The sequence below is a fragment of the Lagopus muta genome, chromosome 1 (genome assembly GCF_023343835.1).
Source record: "Lagopus muta isolate bLagMut1 chromosome 1, bLagMut1 primary, whole genome shotgun sequence".
NCBI classification, from domain to species: Eukaryota; Metazoa; Chordata; class Aves; order Galliformes; family Phasianidae; genus Lagopus; species Lagopus muta.
In genome coordinates this window covers 174,364,927-174,389,230 of record NC_064433.1, presented here as the reverse complement: position 1 = coordinate 174,389,230, position 24,304 = coordinate 174,364,927, and the positions used below count along the sequence as shown (strand labels likewise).

The 24,304-nt window shown below is 43.1% G+C and overlaps 2 protein-coding genes across 8 annotated transcripts in view; both read right to left on the bottom strand.

Annotated features, from left to right (window-relative positions):
- MTIF3 (mitochondrial translational initiation factor 3) overlaps positions 1 to 24,304 on the bottom strand; it is a 203,841-nt gene that overhangs the window by 27,909 nt on the left and 151,628 nt on the right. The window lies entirely within an intron of this gene.
- LNX2 (ligand of numb-protein X 2) overlaps positions 9,811 to 24,304 on the bottom strand; it is a 59,287-nt gene continuing 44,793 nt past the window's right edge. For all 6 annotated transcript variants that reach the window (XM_048933670.1, XM_048933669.1, XM_048933672.1 and 3 more), the window contains 6 exons: positions 21,577 to 21,957; positions 19,730 to 19,876; positions 18,007 to 18,184; positions 16,255 to 16,486; positions 14,412 to 14,570; positions 9,811 to 12,255 (listed from right to left, as the gene is read on the bottom strand). In XM_048933670.1, the coding sequence (XP_048789627.1) occupies positions 12,120 to 12,255; positions 14,412 to 14,570; positions 16,255 to 16,486; positions 18,007 to 18,184; positions 19,730 to 19,876; positions 21,577 to 21,957 (1,233 nt within the window). In that variant the 3' untranslated portion in view covers positions 9,811 to 12,119. The remainder of the gene's footprint in view (positions 12,256 to 14,411; positions 14,571 to 16,254; positions 16,487 to 18,006; positions 18,185 to 19,729; positions 19,877 to 21,576; positions 21,958 to 24,304) is intronic.

Below are 24,304 nucleotides of genomic sequence, written 5' to 3'. Positions count from 1 at the left end.
GACCTTTAAAGGTCCCTTCCAGCTCAGATGATTATATGATTCTATTATTCATGCAATATCAAGACACTCACATGAAATGTGGATTGTTTTTAGCTTTTGGAAGCAGATTTGCCAACGTTCCCTTCTGCTGAGAAGTCAAAAATCAGCACTTCTAGGGAGAAAACAAAACAAAATAACAGACCTTTCCTTTTCCCCAGACTTTTTCCCCAGATTCAGAAGATTGAATACAAAGTGCTGAATACATTGCTGGCCATTGGCATTGGACAGGAGCAACTCCTCGTGGGCACATGTGGCAGAAGAGCACATTGCCCAAGCCCTATCTCAGCTTATCATCTTGCTCCTTCTCAAGACAGCGAAAGACATAGCTACATCTGCAGCTCAAGTTACCTGATTTATTCCTGACAACTGCATTAGGAGGAGATGAGCAGCACCTACAAGTGCCAATTTCTCTCCATTAATGAGAGAGAGCCCAAGCTCCCTAGTGTAAACATGGCATCAACGTGATGAACAGCCACACCCGGGCAAAGCATCAGTGCCAGAATCAGGGCTGCCACGGAAGGGATGCCCACACTTGACTCATGTAGGCGAACCACTATGGGGTGGGGGAAATTCTCCTTTGTCCTGGAGCTCTTGGACTGCTCGAGATTGCGGAGTTACAGCTGGGATTGTGCCTCAGGGTATGAAGGCTCAGTGTAGTGATGCATTGCAGAGCCTTTCCTGAGGCCCAAAGCTCGTGTTTCTCTCAAAATTTATGCTGAAGTTAGCTGTGATTTCCCCAAAGATATACTTTGCTGTTCCTGTTCTCATAGAATCATAGAATCATAGAATGGCTTGGGTTGGAAGGGTCCTTATAGTCCCAACCCCCCGCTTTGGATGGAGCTGCCACTCACCAGATGCGGCTGCCCCCATTAATTTAAAACCTTCTATTTTCTTCTTTTTTTTCAGATGTACCACTCTTGTTTTTAAAGTTCTGGGGATGAAGCTGTGCACTCTGAATCCTCAGGAAATCCTTTTTGTTTTTCATTGCCACTGCACTAAGAAATTGTCATGGTTTAACCGGATGGCAGCTCAGCAGCACATCCCTGCTTGCTCTGCCCAGGTGAGATGGGGAGATAGTTGGATAAAAGTGAATCTCATGGGTGGAGATAAGGACAGCTCACAAGGTAAAGCAAAAGCCACACTCACAAGCAAAGCGAATCAAGGAATTTGTGGAACTGTGGAATCATAGAATAATAGAAGTTGGAAGGGATCCACAAGGATCACCAAGCCCAACCCCTTGCTCCACACAGCACCACTCAGAATCCAATCCCTGTGTCAGAGAGTGCTGTCCAAACGCTCCCTGAGCTCCACAGCCTGTTCCATGCCCACTGCCCTGGGCAGCCCGTTCCATACTGCCTGCCCTGTCAATGGTTTATGGGCTGGTTCAGCCCAGTTCCGTGACTAGTGGGGCGGAGGGATTTTGCAAATCCACACCTGTGGAAAAGGGAAACAGAGGACCCCAAAATAACTGAAACAGTGGCAGCGATCTGAGGAGAAACAAACTAATTCACTAACTATGGTATTGGAATGCAAGATAACACTATAATACAATATAATTAGAATTGAAGCTAATAAATCAAATATAATGAGAGTGTCTGAAAGGTGGAAAGGTCTCACCATAACACTGAGGCACACAGTCTGGCTGAGTAGCAGGGAGGAGAGCCGAAGGAAGAAGAGAGAATGTCAGATGGCCTACCAAGGCCTTATATCTGTTCCCCCTGAGCAGAAATGATAACAGCACAGCAAACAGTCTCTGGGGAATTTGGCTCTTCTTCCTTTGAGGTCAGGTACCCATAACTGGAGCATTAACACTTTAACTCCCAGTGCACTACGTGATGTTATGGTGTGGAATACCGATAACCAAAAATCCTAAAACCATGACATGCCTTCTGGTGCAGACCCTTTCCCTACCCGCCATTTGCTGCTTCCCATGGGCAGGTGGATATGCAGCCACTCCCAGCAAAGCAGGGCCCATCACAAATAACAGTTCTTTAGGAAGACAAGCACCATCACTCTGAATGTCCCCCCTTTCCTCCATCCCAGTGCTCAGCGTGACACCACATGGGACATTCAGCTGGCCAGTTGGGGTCAGCTGTCCTGGTTCTGTCCCTTCCTAGCTCCCTATGCACCCCAGCCCCTCACTGGCCAGGGGTGTGAGTGAGAAGATGAAATGTCCTTGGCATTGTGAAGCACTGCTCAGCAACAGTGAACACACCGATGTTATCAACATTGTTCTCATCCTAAATCCACAACTCCTGGTTACCTTTTCTCTTTGTGACGTGGAAAAATCCCACCAAATAAGGGGAACATCTGCACTGAAAGATGGGTGCTTGTGCTCAGCCTACCTTCCTTGTGATAAAGCCAACAGGTCTCCTGGCAGTGACGCATTGGATGCAAGGAGTGAGCCCCCGTGCAAGCCAGGATGTGCACTCCTTATTCCCCACTCCCATTTTGTGAGTGGGAGACCATGGGGCAGTGATGTAGGGTGCGAAGGCAGTGGCTGAACGCATGCAATGACCCTGCTGACCCAACAGACTGCCAGAATTACCCAATTAACAGAAGTAACCAATAAACAGAAGTAAAAGGATTTCCTTTTAGATCTGGTAACAGGTGAGGGGAAGGAGCGCTGGGAGAGAAGGAATCGCAACAAAATGCATGTGTGTTTTCCTGCCCACTGAGCAATTCACAGCTCTGAGGAGGCAGAGACGTGCCGTGAGGAGCTCCTGTGCAACGGGAGAGCCAATGCATCAAATTCAGTCTTGCCCATGCTAGGTCACTCAACAGGCTTCAGGTAATTTTCTATAATTTGTTACCTATAATAATTAGGTAATTATAATTAATTATATGGGTGATTTTAATATATGAGTAATATGTAATATATAGATCATAAAGGAGTGTTTATTACTATAGAATATACCAGAAAACCAGCTCCCAGTTCCCCGACTCATGGTTTTGTTTGACCATGCTCTTTCCTTCCAACTAGGATGCTCCCAGCCTCAGCCTCAGTGCTGCAAGGAGCTTTGGCGCAGGGCTGGGGCTTCAGAGCACGCTGTTGGAAATGCTGGCCAAGCAGCACCAGGAAGGCTGCTGACATGCAGCATATGTATGGCCATTGGTTGGGGAGGGCTCTTTTTTATAGAGTCATAAAATCATTAAGGCTGGAGAAGACCTCTAAGATCCTCCAGTCAACCCATCACCCAGTCAACCCATTGGATTGCAGCTCAGGCTGCTCAAGCTGAGATATACACACTGAGAATAACCGTATCTGAGCTGAAGGCAGCTCTTTCCTTGGCACCATGCGTCTCTGAGGTGGGTGCAGCATCCTCCAGCAGCATCCAAAGTTTGCTGATGATCTGCGCATATTTGCTAATTTGCCCCTGTGTGAAGTCGCACAAATACATTTTTCAGGCTTTATGGTGGAAGACATTGGGGCAGCTTGGGATAAGCCATACATTTTTTTCTGCAACATGAATTCTCTGACTTACTTTCCTTTTTCCAAGGCTCCCTCAGGGCAATATGGGCAGGCTATTACCCAACACAGCCAGGGCTTGAAATCATCCCAATGAGTGGTCACATCTCTGGGCAACACACAACCATCGCACCACAAGGACACCAGCAAAATGGTTTTGCATCATGTGAATTATTTTCCTATTTGAAACACAGAATCTCTCTCAAATAGCTTTAAAACCCATCTCACAGTGAAGCATCCAGTTTGTTCCATTAACTACTCAGAGAGTCAACTGGAGAAACACTGTTATTAATTTCAATGGAAAGCTAAAATGCAGTTCATTTTCTGTAATTGCGGGCCTGTCACCTAAAGACCTGGGAAAAGCTTTTAATCTGAGGTGTTTTTAGAAGGGTATGATTACACCACATGTCTTCACAAGTGCCTAATTAGTGTGGCGTCAACCAAAAAGAAACACAAAGAGCATAACTTTAGGGCTGCCAGCAGACAGTCCCCACCCAGCCCCAGTGGGGTGGGGAGCAGTGGCCACTGGGATGCTCATGGAAGGGGCACCACTCCCTTGCCATCCCACCCATCTGCATCCATCCCCCACCCCAATGCCATGGCTTGGTGGCTGCCTTCCCTATGTTGGTTTGGTCCATATACATTTGCTTGAGCGGGCACCTGGAGCAAAACTGGAAAAGCTGCAGCATTTCATTTTCTATTGGAAAAGAAGGAGTAATCTGCAAATTATTGATAATCTGGAGAATGGGATGGAGTGCACCCTCACTAAATTCATGGATAACTTGAAACTGAAGGAAATGCTGACCCAACTGAGGGCCTGGAGGTTCTGGTTGACATGGAGTTGAATATGAGACACAGTGTGCCCTGGTTAATGGTGTTCTTGGCTGCATTAGTCAAAGTAAGGGTAGCAGATCAAGAGGTGATTCTTCCCCTCTACCCAGTATTGGTGAAGCTCAGCTGGAGTGCTGGGTCCACCTCTTGGCCCCCCAGAGAGACATGAGCATACAGGAGAGAACCCAAGGGAGGACCAATGAGATGCTGAACAACCTGGACCACCTGTGCTGTGGAGAAGCTGAAAGCTGGGACTGCTCAGCTCAAGAAGAATAAGATCAGGTTGGATCAGAGCCACAGCTGCCAAGCGGGGTCCTTTGTAATGAACCTGTAAGGCCAAGTCACAGCTACAGAGGACACTCAGACCAGTGGAAAAGTATGGATGGCAGAAGACCACCCAATTAATGTTTGACACATCCAGCAGCCTCTTCCCTTGGCAGTGCTCATCACCCCCATTGACCAGGCAGCATAGGAGGACAATGCGTGGGCCCAGGCACAACAGTGCTTTGGTGTTGCCCTTGGGGCTGCTCTGCCCGCATGCAGGGGACTCTGTGGCCACGTCCCCAAACAAGGGCACTGTCCCAGTGCCTCTAATTGGGAGCCTTTAATTGAGTTCACGAAGAACCAAGTGTCTCAGCACCTTGGTGGATGAGGACTGAGGTGGATAATAGTGCTTGGGAAGTGATTTAGTTGAAAAAAAGTAAGAAAGGAAAAGGCCAGGCCATGCATCTGCTGTGCCGCCTTGAATTTGAGCGTGTAGAGGGCTTTGGGTTCTGGGGATCTTTCTGAGCTGGCACATCTCCCCAACCATGATAACATTTTCAACGTTAGTGGATGACATTTTGTAATATGTTTAAGGATCTGTAATATTTTATGCTTGTTGCTCTTTGTGATTGTTGTTCCAATATGGCACTGATGCCAGTATTAAAGTTTAATATGATTATAAAGCTCAATTGTATAACGGAGGGGTTATACTCTTTATCTATCCTAATCTGATTAAAATGCTTCTCTTCAGTAGCTTGCTGCAATCGCTTTACAGCAAACCCTGGCAGCCAGGCCGCCGGCGCTGTGCGTGCGCCTGCCTTCATTTCAGCTTGAACCGAATTGTTTTCTTCAGAGAGTCTGCTGTGGTGCTATGTTCTGGTTCTAGGAGAAAACCAATGTCAATAGCTGTAAGCAATGCTTACCATTGCTGCTAAGCAGTGTTGGACAAAACCAAGGCCATTTACAACGAGGGGCCCAAGGAGCTAGGAGGGAACAGAGCAAGGAAAGCTGACTTACATCAGCCAAAGAGATATTCCATGCAGTATGACACCATGTGCAAGGAGTTCTGAAGGGGATGGCCCTTCATCTGGCTCTTCTGCTCAGGGCTGAGATGGGCATTGGGCAGGGGATGATGAGCAATTGCTTGTGCATCACTTGTCATATACATATATAGTCGCAACTATTATCCTTTTCCTCTTCTCTGTGTTAGTAAGTAGTTGTATCTCAACCCACGACTTCTACTTATCCTTTCTGATTCTCTCCCCCATCCTACGAGGAAGGGAGGGAGTGAGTGAACTCAGTGAGGCACTGAGCCACAGCTCTGACCAAACACAGTCCTGTGAACTGTAAAAAACATGCAGCTGTGCTTTCCCTTTTGATAAAGGAATTTGAGGTTTCAAGATTGCTAAAAATCAGTCTTTTGGTATATTTGTGACTCCATTTTCAAACAATGAAAATACATTACCTAACTATGAGCAGAATGTGTAGGTTTGCAATCAAATATTCAACTCAAGAATAAGATTGTGTCTCTTCACCTGACTTCCACAAACCCTCTCTTACCAGAGGTAAATAGCCCTCGTTTCACAGACACGCCTTATTCACATCACTGCTTTTTGGCAGTACAGACACTTGCGAACGATTATTGTCCAGGATGAAGCACACGGAGAGTAAAATCATGTCAAAAATCTCTGATGAACACCTGGAGAACTCACTCAGAACAGCAGACACTGCCACTGAGCCTGACTGATGCGCTAGTTTCCCAAAAACAAGGTCACATATTCCACTAGTTTTATGGCTTTGTTGCTCTCTTTTTCTTAACCTTTTAATAAAAATGATTAAAAAATAAAGTTTCATTACTAGTATACATGAGCTGCATTATATATGAGGGCTGCTCCAAAAGCAATGCCTTCTGTTTCATGGCGTTGGTCCATGATGTCTTGGTGGTACGACAAGAGAGGCTGAACCTTCCCACCAATATTCCATTAGCTGCTGTTGTGGTGTGACACAGGGGCAGTCTGATAGACTGGTGTCTGACATGGAAGAGCGAATGAAGCAAAGGTGTGTCACTGAATTCTTCTATGTGGAAAAAACAGCACCCACTGACATTCATCAATGCTTGCTGAGTGTTGATGAACACCAAACAGGGGATGCGAGGACGGTGAGCAGCACTGGGGCATTTCAGCAGCACAGCATGCAGGCTTTTGTTAAGCTCTGAGAAAAATGCACAGGTAATGGTGGTGACTGCTGAAAAATAGGGTTGTGTGGCTGAGAACCTGCCCTATCAGATAGTGTTGCTGTGCTCTTTGCATCTGCTGCAGTTTCCATGGAAATAAATAGGAGGCATTAGTTTTGGTTCAACCTAAATATCTGCAGCCCAGGACAGTTCCTCTTCCCTCGATGTGGCTCAGGCAACCAATGGGTTGGACACCTGCTGGTGCTATAAGGGGAGAGGCTGCTTTTTGGGCTGCTGCTTTGCGCCGACGTTGCTAAGCAATGGAGTAACTGCCAGCAGCAAATGTCACCGCTGCATCTAAAACCCATCACAGCATTAAATTCATCATTGTAATTAAATTCTCTCTTTGCTTATGATACCATCTCCTGGACGTGAAGTACCTGTCCAGGCCAGTGGAACACTAGTTAATGCAGGAGCACACATCCAGCTCTAATTTCCATGGCCATTTAGTGCTCATGTGCCACAGCATGTTATAAATGCAAAGGTACAGGACAGAAAATGGGCTGTAGAGAATGTGATTATTGCACATGGAGGCTAAAGCAAGAGGAGAGAGCTTGGTTTTACTGAACCCACCTCCTCTCTTCCTTCAAAAACCTCCAACACTCATATGAGTGAAAGTAAGACCAAATTGTGCTTTGGGGCAAAGCAGAGCCGCCAAATGAGCCCTCACACAGCAGAACTGTCTGTGTGCTGCATGCTGCAGATCTGTAGTACCAGGCTCCTCTCAGGTTGGAGATACAGAGTGTGAGCACTCACTTGTGCTGCTAGTCTGCTTGTGTGAAGCCGTGCAGCTGCAGCTCAGGGGGTGGCAGCTCTGCAGTCTGCCTCTCCGCAGGACACACAGTGATCAATTACCAACCAGACCACAACTGCTGGCTGTCAGTAGGCTGGAAGATGAAAGTTTCAAAGAAAAAAAAACATATAAATACACACACACACTCATATATATGTGTGTGTAAATTCAATGGAGCAGAAAGCAGCAGGCTGCCAGGGGTACAATGTGGCTAAGCCTCCAGCACCTCTGCTCCCAGCCCACGGGGAGCCAGGGCTGCAACAGCACAGTAGGGTCAGGAGCACAAGTGGAGAGCAGCAGCTCAGCGCAGCCCAGGGATGCAGTGTTTGCTCCTATTATTGATGATCCCATCCCATGTCCAATTCCTCCTCTCTCATATGATGGAAGCGATTGCCTCTCATTCCTCCTTTAACAAAACCAGAAGTGCTTTTCCTGCTGAGAAGTGTGCTGCTTGCAGCCCTCAGATCCTTACAGCCAGCCTTTACCTGCAGAGCTGAACAAGAAAAACAGCCCCAAAACCCAAATGCATTCTTTCTCCTCGTACACTGTGCAGAGCAGATTCCAGGGTTGATGCTGAGCAGGCTGTGTGCCTTTGGCCAGGCTCTCAGACCTCTTCCACTTCTGGATGGCAGAATTTTTCAGTGATGCTCTACCAAAGGGAGTTAATCACAGTTCTATCAATTGCAATGCATCATTAAGATGGGTGTTGTATCCATACTGCGGTGCTAATATTCAGGTAATCCAGGTGTGTGAACTGAGAACAAACAAGAGGAGAGAAAACTTTCACTCAGAGGTCAGTGAGGCATGGGCACAGGCTGCTCAGAGAGCTGTGGGTGTCCCATCCCAGATGGTGCTCAGGGCCATGCTGGATGGGGCCCTGGGCAGCCTCAGCTGATGGGTGGCGACCCTCCCCACAGCAGGGGGGCTTGGGGCTGAGCGGGCTGTAAGGTCACATCCCTTGTGATGCAACACCTTGCTGGGCTGTGTGCTGTTGGATGGTGCATTGTGGCCTTATCTCTACATTATCCATCACTGCTGACCTGCCCAGAATAGTCATCATTCACCTCATCAGGATATTTGTACTTTACATCCCTAACAAATTTCCACTATCTATTAAAATTGCCTCAGAATTAAGTGGTTAAGTTTCTTGACTGAATGGAACTTGCCTTGCACCTGCTATTACCTGGCACAACGTGTTAGAGAGACAGGCTTACATTTTCATTATACCCAGCCCAAATACACTAGAGAATCTGCAAATGAAAGGACTCTAAATACTAATACTGAATTTTCCTCTCAGTTGTTCCTAAAAAGAAAGCTTAGAGTAGCAAATAAACGACTGTGTTTTCATTGCTTCGTTGGCATGCGGTGAAGTAGAATGAACTGCTCTGTATTCTGAAGATTCATATGGTTGTTTGGGGAAGGCGTTCCTCCCATGAAGATGTAGCACACAGATGCCTCAGTCCAGCTCCCCACAGAACAGCTCTGTGCACGTTCAGCTGCAACAACAAAACCATTAATCTGCCCATAAACCAGAGCCCTCACAGTGCGACCCTTCCACTACAGAAGCACAAGAGCCAGGAAGCCACTGGCAAACACTGCAGCATTGTGCACTTTTGCACATAAACATTTTTCTTGTTTTAAGGGGATTCATTTATTCTTAGCCCTAACTACTGCAGAGGACAGGAATCTAAGCTCCGGGCAATATGAGTAGTAAAAACTTTGTGGCAAATCATCTAGAAATTGCTATAAGACTCATTCTGGCTTAGCAGACGTCTAAAGACAGAGCACAGTTCCCTGCAGGAGATGAAGATGGGAACTGATTACCAGGAGGCTCAAATTACAGCCCCGGGTTCTCAAAAATGTGACGTTTCCAGCAAGACTGCCTCCTTGCATCAAATCTGTGCTGTGGAACATCCTCGGGCTGAGCAGTAGCAGCTGGCAGGAGGGGGACCAAGAAGATGCTGCTTGTGGTCAAGGACCACAGGGCAGAAAGATTACCTTCCCTTCAGAACACTTCTCCATGCTGGAATCACTACTTCACCAGCTGACAGGTAGCCCTGGCTGACTGAACGTGTGGTTTGTGAAAAGCCACATCAAAAACAAAAATCCTTCAACTCAACCTGCATTTAGGCACCCGTTTCTTCTGCAAAGAGTGAGACGATACTTGGAGTTATTACAATAAGTAGAATGAACTTTATTTCCATTCATCCTTCATTAATACCATACAATTAGATAGCAATATCTGAAAAAAAAACCAAAACAGAGCAACAGCAAAAAAAAGCCTTGAAATAATTTAAAACAGAAGGCACAGAGAAACAAACCCAACTATGCAGCTATGAGAGAAAGGGGAAAAAAGATCCAGGAAAGAAATTCAGTTAGAGAAAAGTTTCTAATGCTAAACATTCTGATCAGAAGATACAGCACACAAACAGAACCGCACTGCTTAAGCTAACCCATGCTTTTGGTACATATATATATGTATATAGAAAAGAAAATAAATGCTAAAAATCTGATTTTTGTAGGGTTTTGAATGAAAAGTGTTACTCTGAAAATAACAATAATAAAAAAGTTAGCTCTAGTACATATGCCAAAGTCTTTCCTAAAGTCTACACGAAGACATACTTTACAAAAGAAAAAACTGCATTAGGAGCAAAGTATACATTATAACACCATTTTGGAATGGGAAGAAACTCCTCAAATCAGCCAGCGTATCAAAGTTTGGTGTTTGCATCAGAAACAAAGTTCTCAATACAGTAATATACTGTACAGGACATTCTTTTAGTATTGTGAAATTAAACCCTTATCATACATCATAGAGAGGAATAAAACCATTTCATTCATATGAGATTTTATTTCTTCTTTTTTTTTTTTCCTTTGCAAAAGAGGAACTTCAGTTTCTTTTTAAAACGAAGCTACTGGGATCAATGACATGCGATAATACGCCCCAATATTACAACGGCTAAGGGTGAAAGTAAAGTTCATGCTTCACAATTGATATATGCTGTGGTTCCCCTATACATTCTCTGGTAATGAATAATACAATACAGAGGTCATTCAGAAAGTCAGCTCAGATGTGAACCTGGTTTGTAAATGAAGCTGTTTTTAGCTATGCAGAACACTGACAACCCGTAGGTTTTGCTCCAGGTCTGCACACTGCTTTATGTGCCACACTCCTCTTTGTTTTAAATAAATGGGTGGTGCTTAGCCTGCAAATATCACAGAAGGGCAAAGTCTACAAGTTACAGGTTTGTTTTTAAAAATCCTAAATACGATTCAAGATAAACAGCATTTACCTTACTGACATCTTAACAGCAGGTGCTCTCTAAAGGAAAGAAAAATCCTGCAATGCCAGACAAATTGTTTCAGCATTCACACCAAGGCATTGCACATTTGTCAGGTGACAGAGGAAGAGTGAACTTTGCAGCTTACTCTCCAGCTGGGAGTTGAGTGAAAAGAGGCATCTTTCCTGCCTGCCTACCTGCAAACCTCGGGTGTTTTCTTAACAGTGGGCTTTTCTCTCTAAGTGATTCTCTCATCTACAAGGTGCGAGACAAAGCAGTGCTTCCACACGTGGAGCAAGAGAGCCGACAGCTACAATATAAACGGTAAAAATGGTCTTAGTAAAAATGTTCATCAAAATTCCCTGACATAGCAAAACATTCATTTGGAAAGGAAAGTCTAACACTGCAGGCCATTCCCTCAAAGGTGACCCCGGGCATGTGTCTTCTTGCCAGCACTGCAACAGTAATTGCTTCCATGTTTCTGTTCATTAGAGGATACAAACTCTGTAATATATTAAAGTTCCCTAACAAAGAGTCCAATTATTGCACTTTATAAAAATTCCAGTAATATCAGGCTTTCGTCCTACTTTCCTGTGAACACCGATGCCCTGAAAGGAAAAGTATGGGGACCCAACAATTTCTCAGGAGTAAGATGGATTCCTTGAGGGAGTCTGAAATACTGACTCAAACATGGAAAGGCTTACAAAGTGGAAGGGGGTACCTTGGAAACGGGTTCTGACTCACAGCAGAAGGTAGATGCATCACTGCGTTACTGACACACATCCTCTTCTCACAGAGTGGGTACGTGGCTGTTACATTTTTACAATACATTGCAACCAAGGGCTGTTCAGAGGAACCCAACCAACAGGTGGGCTCTTCTGCTGACTGTAAGACTGTTGTTTGACTGGGAAGGCTCAGTGAGAGCTGTATGGCAGTAGGAGCATACAGCTCCTACTGTGTGAGCATGTGTGCATTTGCATTTGCATCAGCAATGGATGTAGCAAACAGAAATGGCTAGTTCAGGATGGAAAGATACATACAGTGAGTCTGAAAAGCCCATGAATAAAGAGCCAAGGAAGAAAGTGAATACAGCAGTTTTGGCCCTGCTTATAACCAGCTGTACCAATGTGGGGGAAAAAGAGATAAAGGAGATTTTTGTGCCAACTATCCAGAAAATGAAGCTGCTCGAACCAAAATGATTTCATAAATCTAGATGAGGCTTCCAGGCCAGCAAATCACAGTTAAAGTTACTTTATTCCTCTGCTCCTTCAGCATGGGAACAAGTGCAGAATGGCTCATTCCAACCGTTGATAGTCCATTTACAGCAACAATCATATCACCACACCTAAAAAACACAAGAAGAAAACCCAGTGATGAGTGCTGCTCTGCTGTAACTGACAGACACCAGCAAACAGCACTTTATCTTTGGAGAGGCACGTTTCCACTAGGTTTGAACTGTAGCTCAAAACAAACATAAGGGTTCAGTATCCAGTCTGTTTTACTAATGACATAAATCTGGGAAATTCTCAGATCGCTGGATTCCAACCCTGACACCAAAATAGTTCTGCATTAAGACCTGACCCAAATGGAAATGTGAGAAGAGAGAGCAGGAAAGATCTACTTGACTCAAGGCAAGATGACAAGATAACAAGATAGCATGTGTATGTCACAGCATTTTTGTTTGTGTGAATTGTAACACATTTATACCAAACATGTTTAATGTAGAAGGTGTAAGTAAAGATAAGCACCATTACCAATCACATTCCAACCAAGAACCCTGTTTTAAATGGCTTACAATTTTGCCAAATGTAACCATGTGACTTGAGATGTCCTAGAGCAGACGGTTCAACTGAGAAGCTCTAGCAGTTCTGTGCTTTGAAACAGGGAACAGAAATTTGGGAGGGTGCTGTTTGCTGGCCTTGAAAAAAAATCCTCCTTGAAGGTTATGCTTCAGTTTTTACAAGTTCAAGTAAAATTTCAAAAAAGCACCTGTGTTCTTCTTACCCAGGCTACGTTCTATTTTGCTGATATCCCTCTCTACAACTTGAGTCTATTTGGGATCCCTCGGAGCAGCAGACTGAACAGGACTTTCCCTGTAACTAATCCCTCCAGCTACCGGGTGCACCACAGTGGATGGCAAAAAGGTGCTCTCCTGGGCTTTCCCAGCTCCCCCCACAAGGGCAGAATGAAGGAAGAGGAGGCAACGTGGCCAGCACTGGTCAAATGTGCATTCAGGAGCCCCTCTCTGCCTGAACCAGGTATTCCACCACCCAAGAAAGCATCCAAACCACAATGCTACAGTTGACTGAGTTGGGTCTCACTGACCCAATTGCTGAAGCCATTTCATCTATAAAGTCATAGCAGACTGATACTGTAGGCAGAAGACATTCTTAACTACTGGACTGTGATTTTTTTCCCCAACTTTCTCTCTAGCCTAACAAAACATTCAGATAATTTAAACCAAATGGAACAGCTCAGAAAGAGTGGTCCCATGATAATACATTATGCAAGTTCTAAGGAGCTCTCACTTGTGATGGGAGAGGCCTATTTTTAAGTCCACAGTCTCAGAAAGAGAACAGATGTGAGCATAGGGTACTTACTACACCGCAGTATCACAGAAGAGAATCTTTTCTATTCCTTACAAGGAGTAAGCACGACCACAAGCACTCTTCCCTTTGTAAGAATGATCTTAAATTTCCATCTGTGTTAAGACTTACAGTGATTAATTCCCCAATCTGAAATTATTTACTTTGGATTGAACTGAAATCTTTCATTTATTTAATCCAAACTGTTTCATAGTTGGCCAAAAAAAAAAGTAATTTTGTGTTCAGCCAAACTATTTTTTTCATTATTTATTTAGTCACTGAGCCAAAAAATCTATTGCTGGCAAGGCTCTAGGCTCTAGCACATGTTTTTCTTAAGTTATCATATAAGTAAATATACACGTAAAAATCATGCCATAAAACTTCAAGCCACCTAATGTTTACAAATCCAGGGCATATTTTTCACTCCTTCCTTTACAAAAACTGTATCAGTTTATGAACAGGAAAATCTTTAATACGAATCGTAAGTCCCAATTCTGAAACAACCCTACATAAAGCAAATGCACAAATGAATAGTATACCTGGAAATTACACCCAAATGTAGATTGTAAGTAGAATCATTTAATCTCTAAGGCCAGAAGGTCCACCACCTTAGAGGCCTTTGCTGAACTCACCCCATTCATCCACACCTTTCCTGCCAGCCAAAAACTCAGGGCACTGTTCCTTAACCATCTCCTCAGAGGTACTGACTGTTTCATCTACTTTCACACCTTTCTATTAGAGCAGCAGCATCCACCTTTAGTACCAGGGTTTTCAGAGGTGGTTTCAGAAAGCTTTAGGGAAGGATAAAGCTAGTGGGCTGCACCAGGGGCTACAATTGTTCATTAAGCTTTTAGTTGCATTAGCATGTGCTTACGTACAAGTGTTGATGATCACTATTACTTCTTTTTTAACTCACTTTAATCTCCCATCAAAGTACGCAGGAGTTCCAAGGACAATGGTCTTAATGAAGAAAGGCTGGTTGGTGTGGTTCTCCTCATAGCCGCCGACAATGCTGAAACCCCAGCTTCCTAAATTGCTCCGCCGCAGCACTACGTCATGGCAGCTATGCAGGCAGCTGTGGAATGGAAGCACAGGAAAGCAAGAGAAAAGCTGGGTATACCACGGGTAGGTGTTTCCATACTAGGCACAGCACCTGCTCTCTCACATCACTGCTGCAATAAGCAGGGAGAAGAAGGGGAAGGCTGGTGATTAGAGTGTGCTGCCCACAGAGTAATTTTGCCATATTCAGACTGATTACAAAAAAAAAAAAAAAAACAACCTCCAGATTCTTCAGACATAAATGTTTAAAAAGAAATAATGCAGAGCTAGAATAATTACTTCATGCTAAAATGGCTTTATAGGGATTTCTAGGTGGCAAGAATGTGGGTGGAAAATGTATATCCAACCTGTTCACTTTGCAAGTCAAAAAATGCAGTGCATGTTTCTCCCACCTCTAGTCAATTTAGCCTTTTTACACTTTAAGTACAGATCTAGAAGTTCACGTGTCACCTTCTCTACCTCTGAACTGATTCACCATCAGCAATGAAAATACACATGATTAACCATTTTGATACACGGCAGGTAAACAACCCAGATCGTGCTCCACTAACTGTACTGGGATATGTAATAACCTCCTTCATGAAAATTCTTGCCAGTGAAACAGGGACTGTAATTAAAACAAACAAAGAAACAAACAAAAAGCCCTAGAAATTTACTTCTAGGCCATAATGATGCGAAGTTCTTTACTGATACACAATGCTCTTTAAAGAGCAGCAGCACAATGAGTGACATAGGAGCAACACATCATCTTACATAGCATATAAGGAATAAATCACTATTAAGGCATGGGGAGTAAGTACATTTACCAAAGCTGAAAGCAGTTTACTGACACTGGATAACTCATAGTTGTGTTATATTCAGACATATTTGTTATCTTCAGATATATTTTGCCCCCAGTATGCTTGTATATTTTTGTTGTTTTATATTTTAACTACAGTCCTGAGCTTGGTTAAGTCCATCAGTGGGAGAGGAATTAGCTGGCACACTGCCTGAAGTTACCAACACTATTCACTGTAGTGGGAGCTCTTCTTGATAGTGAGCAATGCCAGAATGAAGCCACAAGAGACTGAAAAACAGAATAGTAAAATGAAGCATGATGCTGTCAAGCAGACTGCAGATTAGGAATGGGGATGGAGGGAGCTGCAGACCTGGAAGAGCTTTCGCATTTGGCAGAGATGGTAGTGGGTTCTTGAAAAGAAATAAATGAGGATTTGTAACTCCGGGTTTGTGTGGAAGAGACTTGTAAAAGTAAAAGTACAAGAATGGAAAGTCTGATCCAATATTCAAAAGTTGTATGTTTGGCCTTGTAAATTTAAGTAGTAAACCAGCACTAAGACATATGGGTAAATACTTTGTGTTATTATTGATTATCTCTCTGATTTTAGATACTCTACTGGAAACTATGATACGGTTAAGCAATGGAAAAGATGAGCTTTATTAAATGAAAAGAATCCATGTGAGTAGTTACTGTTGTTTTTGAAGAGATAAACAGAGTCTCTTCACCTTCCAGTTTCCTAAGAGAATGCTGCTCCTGTTCATGATCCTCATCATGAGCACAATGCAAACAGAGTACAGTTGAACTGGTTAGGCAGGCAGAAATAAGGGCAGATGTGCTGCAGCTTGTAATGTCTCTGCTTTTGTATTTCTCTCCAACTTAGTTTAAAACAGATACCTAATTACTGTATTAATTAATTCAGTACCTTGGGAGCCCCAGCCACATGACCCACGATGGTGACCAACTGGCATCATATTCATTTTCACTGATGGTACTCAGTTGTTCTTCACTGGCCTGGGGTTGTTCTTCTACAATCTGAACTTCCAGTGCTTTCAGGGCGACTACCGAGGAGGCAGCGCTGGCTTTCAGCATGGCCACTGCCTCACTGTGACTGAGGTTAGTCAGATCGATGCCATTGATGTTCAGCAACACATCACCTGTTTAGAGGCACAAGTAAGAACACAGCAGCCTGTCATGATCTACAGTACGTCTCTGACCAGGATTTCACCTAATACTGTAATTTTCTGGAGCCAAGACAGTCTGAACGAACAACTTGGGAATGTGAATAGCAACATTAGCTCAGTAAGCAACAATTCAGGCACCACAACTGTATCTTATAGATAAGTGAGGCACCACAGAACATTTTAGGTTTTTGGCTTTTCTGAGTTTGCAATTTAGGAGAACAAAAACGAATACAAAATCAACTGGAAAGGCTGGTGCAAAATCCAATCCATCAGAAGGAAAAATGAGCATCTGTGCAAAGGTAATAATCTGGAAAGAGTCCAAGACAGTAAAAAAAGTGCCACAAATTCTATTGTATTTCAGAGTAATATCAAAATGCCTCAGGGTGAAAACAAAAATGTAATTTACTGTTCAAGCAGTAAGAGTCTCCTTCTTCACACAATGTCTCACATACTGATGAAAGCCAGGAAAACCAAAGCAAACGTGAACACCTGAGCCACATGTGGAATGAGACTCATTTCTTAAAAGTTATTGCCTCCCAAGGAAAGCTAAAGTTGAGGTGCAGCACAACTTAAAACCATTTTTGTGGCTGCCTTGGCTCCTCTATTATTACGTAACGAAACTATAACTGTGATTCTTCCATCAGTTGTATTTTTCACATCAGTATACTGTGGTATGTGGGTGTAAATCTCCCCATCTCAGAAGCATAGAAGGAGGTTCCCATGCAGTTCCTTTTCAATTTCAATTTCTGAAGTTCCCCTCCCCATCCTTCTAAATTCAATTCCTAAAACAATTAGAGATTCTGTGAATTCTGAATTGCCAAGGTCCCATACACAGTCTTTGTTTCACATATGACGCAATATATTCTAATCACCAATGCTTAGCCACTAATCAGCAAGGACTGTGCTCTCCTATGCTGTGTCTAACCTGTCTCCAGGTTCCCTGTACCTTCTGCAAACCTGAAGAACAGGGGTGGGTGCTGTAGTACATGTGAAAAACACCAAAACCAGGCTGTGCTGGACAAAAGACAAGATAGCATTTAGGTTTCATAGTCACTGCAGATGAAGCTCTGAGGGTAATCTCCAGGTGGATTAACTGCCATCAGGAACGTGTGAGCTGCTCAGATAGTACCGTCAGGGTTCCTCAAGCAGAAATGGAGCCCATCTCACCAAATGAAACACAAAACAGGACGCGTGCACTACAGTACGAAGCATCATGAGACACTCAGGGATTACAGTCAGCTATAAAGAATGTAACCAGACATTTCCTGATCTCCTCCACTTCCCTGCAATCGTGCTCTAAACATCCCTTTCCTAGAAAAGGTGGAAGTGTGATACTAAATACTATATTTCCGTTACTGAAACACGAGGGCAAACATCCATCATTGCTTTGTTACATTTGTTAAAAGGCTTTATGACACCCCGTGATTTCAGTGAATGTGCTCATCAAAAAACAATTGGAGGTCATCCATGACACCAGGAAAGCCAAGCCCTACCTCGTTTAATCCTGCCATCTCTTGCCAAACACCCATGGGGCTGTACGCTTGTCACGAAAATGGGCAATTCGCCACTTTTGCTGCCTCTGCCTCCTGCCACTGTCATTCCAAGAGATTCGTGTGGCTCTTTTTTCACAGTAATGTGTTTTTCTTGGCATGTAACGCACTGGGAGAGGTCCTGTTTGACAAGAATAAACAGTGTAGTTAAAGCTTTGAAAAAAACCCAACACACACACACACACAAAAAGCAAACAGAAAAAATGCAACTAAGTTCACTTCAAAGCTATACTTTGGTGCTTTAACAGAATGGTTTTAAGGACTAAGTCTGTACTGCAAATTGGCTTTAGTTGGATTTCCTCCAGGTCAGAAAAAAAATAAAAATGCTACTCATGCAGATGCTTAACTGTAGACAGAAAGTTGACAAAGGCCAACCTTGAAAATCTCACTCAAGTTTCTTTTAGCTCTTAGACTGGAATAGGCTAAATTTTAAGATTGTGCTATGAAACCATATGGCCAAAAGTCGAGAAACCAAACAGAAGCAAATCTTTTGATGTCTTGATGAACATCAGCATTACCTTACTCATAAGTAGAACGTGGCCCACAACTACAAAGCTCTGTAAGAAATGAAAATGTGTGTTTTCACAATCACACAGAGAGGCCATTTAAAATCTCATATGTCATGTTTGTTTTTACATCTGGTATGTAGCCTCTTTCAGAGCACAGAGCAACTAAAGTCAGTAAATGCTATATATAGGCTGTCAATAGATGCATTGAGCAGACTCCCTAATAACCATAATGATAACCCAAACCTGAAGCAAGAAGAAAATATTTCATTTTCTAACACGTGAATTCGAAAGTTTAGTGCATACTTAGTTTTCCACTATCTAAGGATTTAGACATGAATCAATTTATTTCACTTGCCCAAATCTTTCCTCTTCAGTTTGTTTAGTGACACATTGAAATCACTGCACACACACCTGCAATGACATCTTAAATCAACAAAATGCTCGGAAAGAATCCAAAATAACCAAATAACCTGGAAGATTCTTCCAAATACAAATACTTCTTTATTCCTATGCTTTCTCTTAGAAATTGGAAGCTCTGCTTTCCTCTACTTCCAATGCCAGACGCCTCTTCTGACTGAGTCTGCTCCCTGCAAGTTCATGTTAATCACATAATATACAACTCATAGCTTCTAAAGACAGCTCCTCCTTAAGTCTTCAGGCTTTGGGACTAACTGGCAGGTGCCATGAAGTTATAAAAACTTTGTATTAAGACTTCTACACCATCTATAGATCAATGAGAGAGAAGTAAAGATAGCACCTAAGCTTTTAAAAGAAAATACTACCAACACATGCAAATCCTCCCAGTAGAAGGGTGACATTAGACTGTGATGCTAAAAGACTGGGTAGGAGGAAAGGTGGCTTGATTGCCACGGTCAATAAGACAATTATTTCACAAAATCTGACCAGTAAGAAGTCACACTGTTTTAACAAGAAGTTAGAACTCAAGGACAGAGTTTATTCATACAGTCTTACAGATAATCTGATACTAGCTTAATGAAAGTCTCCTCGTTCTGCCTTTCTCTCCCATTCTCACAGAGGAGAGGACACATCCTTCAACAAGATCTTTATATGCTGGATAGTAAAAACTGCATGTCCTGTCGTTGCTGGTTGCAGCCAGCACAGTGGTAGAAACAAGAACACCCTCGAATGACACCAACCTTATGTGAGTTGGGTCTGCTGTGAAACAGCTGCTGGGACTGGTGTTGGTGTGGGTTGCTGTTGTGAGTCCCCGTATCTCGGATAATACTGACTGTTTGTGACTTCATGGGTCTAGAGATGATCAAATTCACTCTCTCCCCGCTGGCCTGTCAAATATATAAAACAAAATAAAGTCTGTAGGATATACATGATGAAATATGAAGTCAGCAGAACTTGATTTTCAGCTCCTGGAGGCGCCGTGAAGTTCTCAGTCCCTTACTTGATTCTTGCTGCAATTCCCCTTAGAACAGAGGGAATAGTAGCACTCCCTTACTTCTGATGTTACATCTGCTTCACCTGGAAATCCTTTGCAAAAAGGACTGATTCAGTGTTACGAAGCTTCAAACAGAAACAAATTCCATTTGCAGCCTCTACGAATTTGTGCAACCTCTATCAATAAAAGAAATATGCACATGATGTATCCAGGATCTGCAGAGTTTTGTCAAAAGTTCTGAACATTGTGTTTTTCAAAGACTTCAGAGAAAGATGTTATGCATGAGCAGACCATTAAATCCTAGAGATCTGGGAATATCAGGAGACTCAGATACGAGTTATTAAATGAAATATCAACTCTTTCCATTACTGCAAAAACACACCTCAAGGGATAAAAGTTACCTGTTGTAAAACTCTGACTATTTTACCATATCCAGAAACTTAGAAACTGGTGTTAAACACCCAAATCATTGTTATTTTCCTTTAGCTACAATGGAAGCTCTTAAAATGATACCTGAAGCACATATTTTATTCATTTAAATTGTGGTTCTTGTTTGGTGCTGGAACTTGAGGTTAAGCAAAGGGAATTGACTGCCCTAGACTGCAAGAACCTGCTACTGGTCTATCCCAACTTTACGAAAACTGGAGCACTTCTGCCAGCATCCCATCAGAAGGAATGCAGCTGTTTCCTTACAGATCAGGGGGAAGGTGTGCAGTAGAGTTTCTCTTGCAGGAATAGATAGCGGTCATATGTCTGACTGCATCACGCTTTGGGTAATATCTGTGTCCAGAGCAGAGCCAGTCATTTGGAATAGCTCTTCCTTAATGCTCAGGAAATGAGTTTTACTGCACTAGGTTCATGAAAGATTGACTTTTTGTTTCTAGCTGCTGTCTGTTGCTTCTGTGAAGTCTGGCAATTCGCTGTCACATTCTGCCCACCAACGCCATGTACAGGTAAATCAATGCAAATCAGTGTCCACTTTTATAGACCTCACTCAGACAAGAAATTAAACCTACAGTACACACAGAAATATATATGTATATTTTTTTTTCCTGTTAAGCAATAGGCCAAGTAAGCAGCCATCTAACACTCAGGCTGCATGCTAGGGAAGCATACACAAGCTGTGATGCTAGGGAATCACTTTTCACTTCTACTAAGATAAACTTCATCTGCAAAATGCCAAAGCCCGGTTGGCTGTATCATTTCCAGAACACGAATAACAGAATTGTACAGCCACAGGCTTTTAGAATCATAAAATTGCTCAGGTTGGAAAAGACCTTAAAGATCATCAAGTCCAACCACAACCTAACCTTACTACCCTAACTCTAACAACCCTCTGCTAAATCATGTCCCTGAGCACCACATCCAAACGGTTTTTAAACACATGCAGGGGTGGTGACTCAACCACCTCCCTGGGGAGCCTATTCCAGTGATTACAAACCTTGCTGTAAAGAAGTTTTTCCTGATATCCAACCTCCCCTGGTGCAACTTGAGGCATACTTTAGCTATTACTCACAAGCTGTTCTATTTGGGATAGACTCCACCCAATCTTCACCCAAGACACGGAGCCAAGACTTCAGGAATGCAAATTACCTGTATAACCTGAGCAGCAAGCTCGGGTGTCCCATGCTTCAAGTCATGGCCATTGATGGCAAGCACTCGGTCATTGCTGCACAGCCGGCCATCTTGGGCAGCCAAACCTCCTTCTAAGAGATCGAGAATGAAGACTCCCGGCTCATCTGTCCTGCGGACCAGCTTGATGCCAAGCTGCTCACTGGAGTCACGTTTGTGCAGCGTGACTTGGAAGCTGTCATCCCGTGAGGAGCAGGTGGTGGTGGTGGTGTCAGTGTGGCCATGGGTACGGCTCCCAAACCGCCGCTCCCGCAGCACGGTGAGGTGCAGCACCGTGCAGGGCTGTGACAGCACTGCTCGCGCGTGGTTATGAGACACGTTACTGATGTCAAAGCTATTCACCTGCCAAAAAATACGTTACAGTAACCAGAATAGCAGTTTCATGGCTTCAATTACTACTCATTATGAACATAATGAAATTACAAACATAAAGTCCATTCCAAACTACATTTGCTGCAAAGCTCAAGAAAACCCACCTAGAGCAACCTACTTACCTGTCTGTATTTCATCCTCTCCTGCTCCTGCTTTGTCTGCCCCATCTACAAACCTACTTCCCCCAAAGGTGACATCTCTCTAAAGGTGAGCACCCTCCATCCTCATGCTACAGGATTTTTATCCTCCTGGTCTCCTGCACTTCTCAGATCTTTTCCCGTTTTGTTCTCCAGAATAAGAACTTCATGAATGCTTTTACCAGCAAGCTTAATATTACTTGTACCTATGTAACAACAGCTCTAAAAACAATCCCTTAAAGTCTCTGAGGAAGGCTAACATCTAACAATATGCAGCGCTTCCACAATGTGAAACATTAACAAACGAACTGAAATCCAGAAAACTTAAATTTGTTCACTAAGGCAAAAGAAAAGGCCTCAGTGAAGTCACAGCATGAACTTAGGACTTTTTCCACTGACTTCAGTGAGATTTCAGATTTGCAGCCTGTGTTGTTTAATGTCAGTTGTAAATGAAAAACAGGCTAAGCCCTCCCTCCCTGTACACAAGAATCATTTGTTATGTGGCCCACTTATAGAAAGATCAGTTATATTCAGTCATTTCTTCTACTACAGCCAAGACAAAAATTTATAGTACAATAAGATTTAACTGAAAATAGGACCACCACAAAAACGAGCACAAAAGCAGTATGTGTGTCAAAAAGGGGTTGAAAGTTAACACTTTCAAGTCATCTTTGGCACATACTGTTGTGCCCTGATGGAAGAGCCCCTGTCCTCATGATTTTAGTAGAAATGCTAAAAAGCATACCAAATTTTAAAATTAAGGCCAAGTATTTATCAAAATACAAAAAAATACACTAAACTGTAAAAAATAAATACCCACATACTCACCTGCCCCCAACCCCTGCCCAAAATCCAACCAGAACAACAACAAAAACAGCCACCAGCCAAAAGCTAGGCAGAGAAAGGACTCAGGCATTTCTGTACAACAAGCATGACATTCCCATCACACATCTGAGCTGAGGGGTGGGTGTCAAGGGGCCAATGTCAAACAATTTGGCCATATCCTGTCCAGTGCTGCCCCAGACAGGTTGTCACCTTGAGCAGAGGGAGAGGAGGCACAGCTTGAAGAAAGAACAGTTAAAGCTGCCACCAGCAAACTCCACCAGGGCTCATCTCAGAGCCCTCAAATTAAATTTAGTTTTATTTTTAGCTGTCGCTTGCTAAAGTAGATGTATAAAATATGGAAGCACGCAAAGGGCATAGAAGAATGTATGCAATAAAATGTAATTCTTCTTTCTACAAAGCAGCCCACAATTTCAGAATAAAACAGACTTAGTTTTCCTTGTGAAAACAGATTCTCATTAGAACATATTTTAGGTGAATTAGGTGAATTTAGGCGAACATATTTTAGAACATAGAACATATTTTAGGTGAATTTAGGTGAACTGTACAGGACTATAACAGTCCTGCACAAAAAGGCCCATTTGTAGAGCACTTTTAGGCACCTACCTGTACGTTATACACGACATGCACGTTTATGTACCAGTTTCTAAATGCTGCTCTCTTAGATCTTAAAAGGGTAATACTTCTTGTTTGACTGGACAAGTGAAATGCTAAGCTTCATTTTGCAGCTCGTTCTGGCGTTGTTTCAGCACTTTGCCTCTCATGAAAGTCTTTGAAGACATTTTCAGAAAGGACTGGCTGAAGCATGTACTGAACTGCATCTAACTCTCTACTTAATTACAGTCTGTACAGACCAAGCCTGGTAATTTTAATACAACTCAGCACCAGCCCAGACAACTGTGGAGCTATAAAGACACTGTATCTTCTAAAAAACTTTGGCTTCTACCTCCCACACTTCATCCTCATCGTGACAAAAGGAATGATGAAAAGGATGAACGCCTTCCTAGCATCTGACAGCCTCAGTGTCAGCACGCTGATAGGGAGAACACACTGCTGCTTATAAATCCTATTTATAGTCAACTTATTGACACTTACGGCTTTGGGAACTATAATTGACAGCTGCCCAAATGGCAAGAATTTCCAAAGCTTTGGTGGTAAGGTCCCTATTCTGCAACCAATGAGAGCCCTTGAGTATGGGAATAAACTGGGGAGTGTTTAATCAGTGCCTGCAACTGCTTGCTAAGAAGACAACATTTTGGAAGACCCGAGCATTACTCTTGGCCAGCTACTCTTCTAACAATCAACAAGAGGAAAAAGATACGTTTTTAAAAGGGACT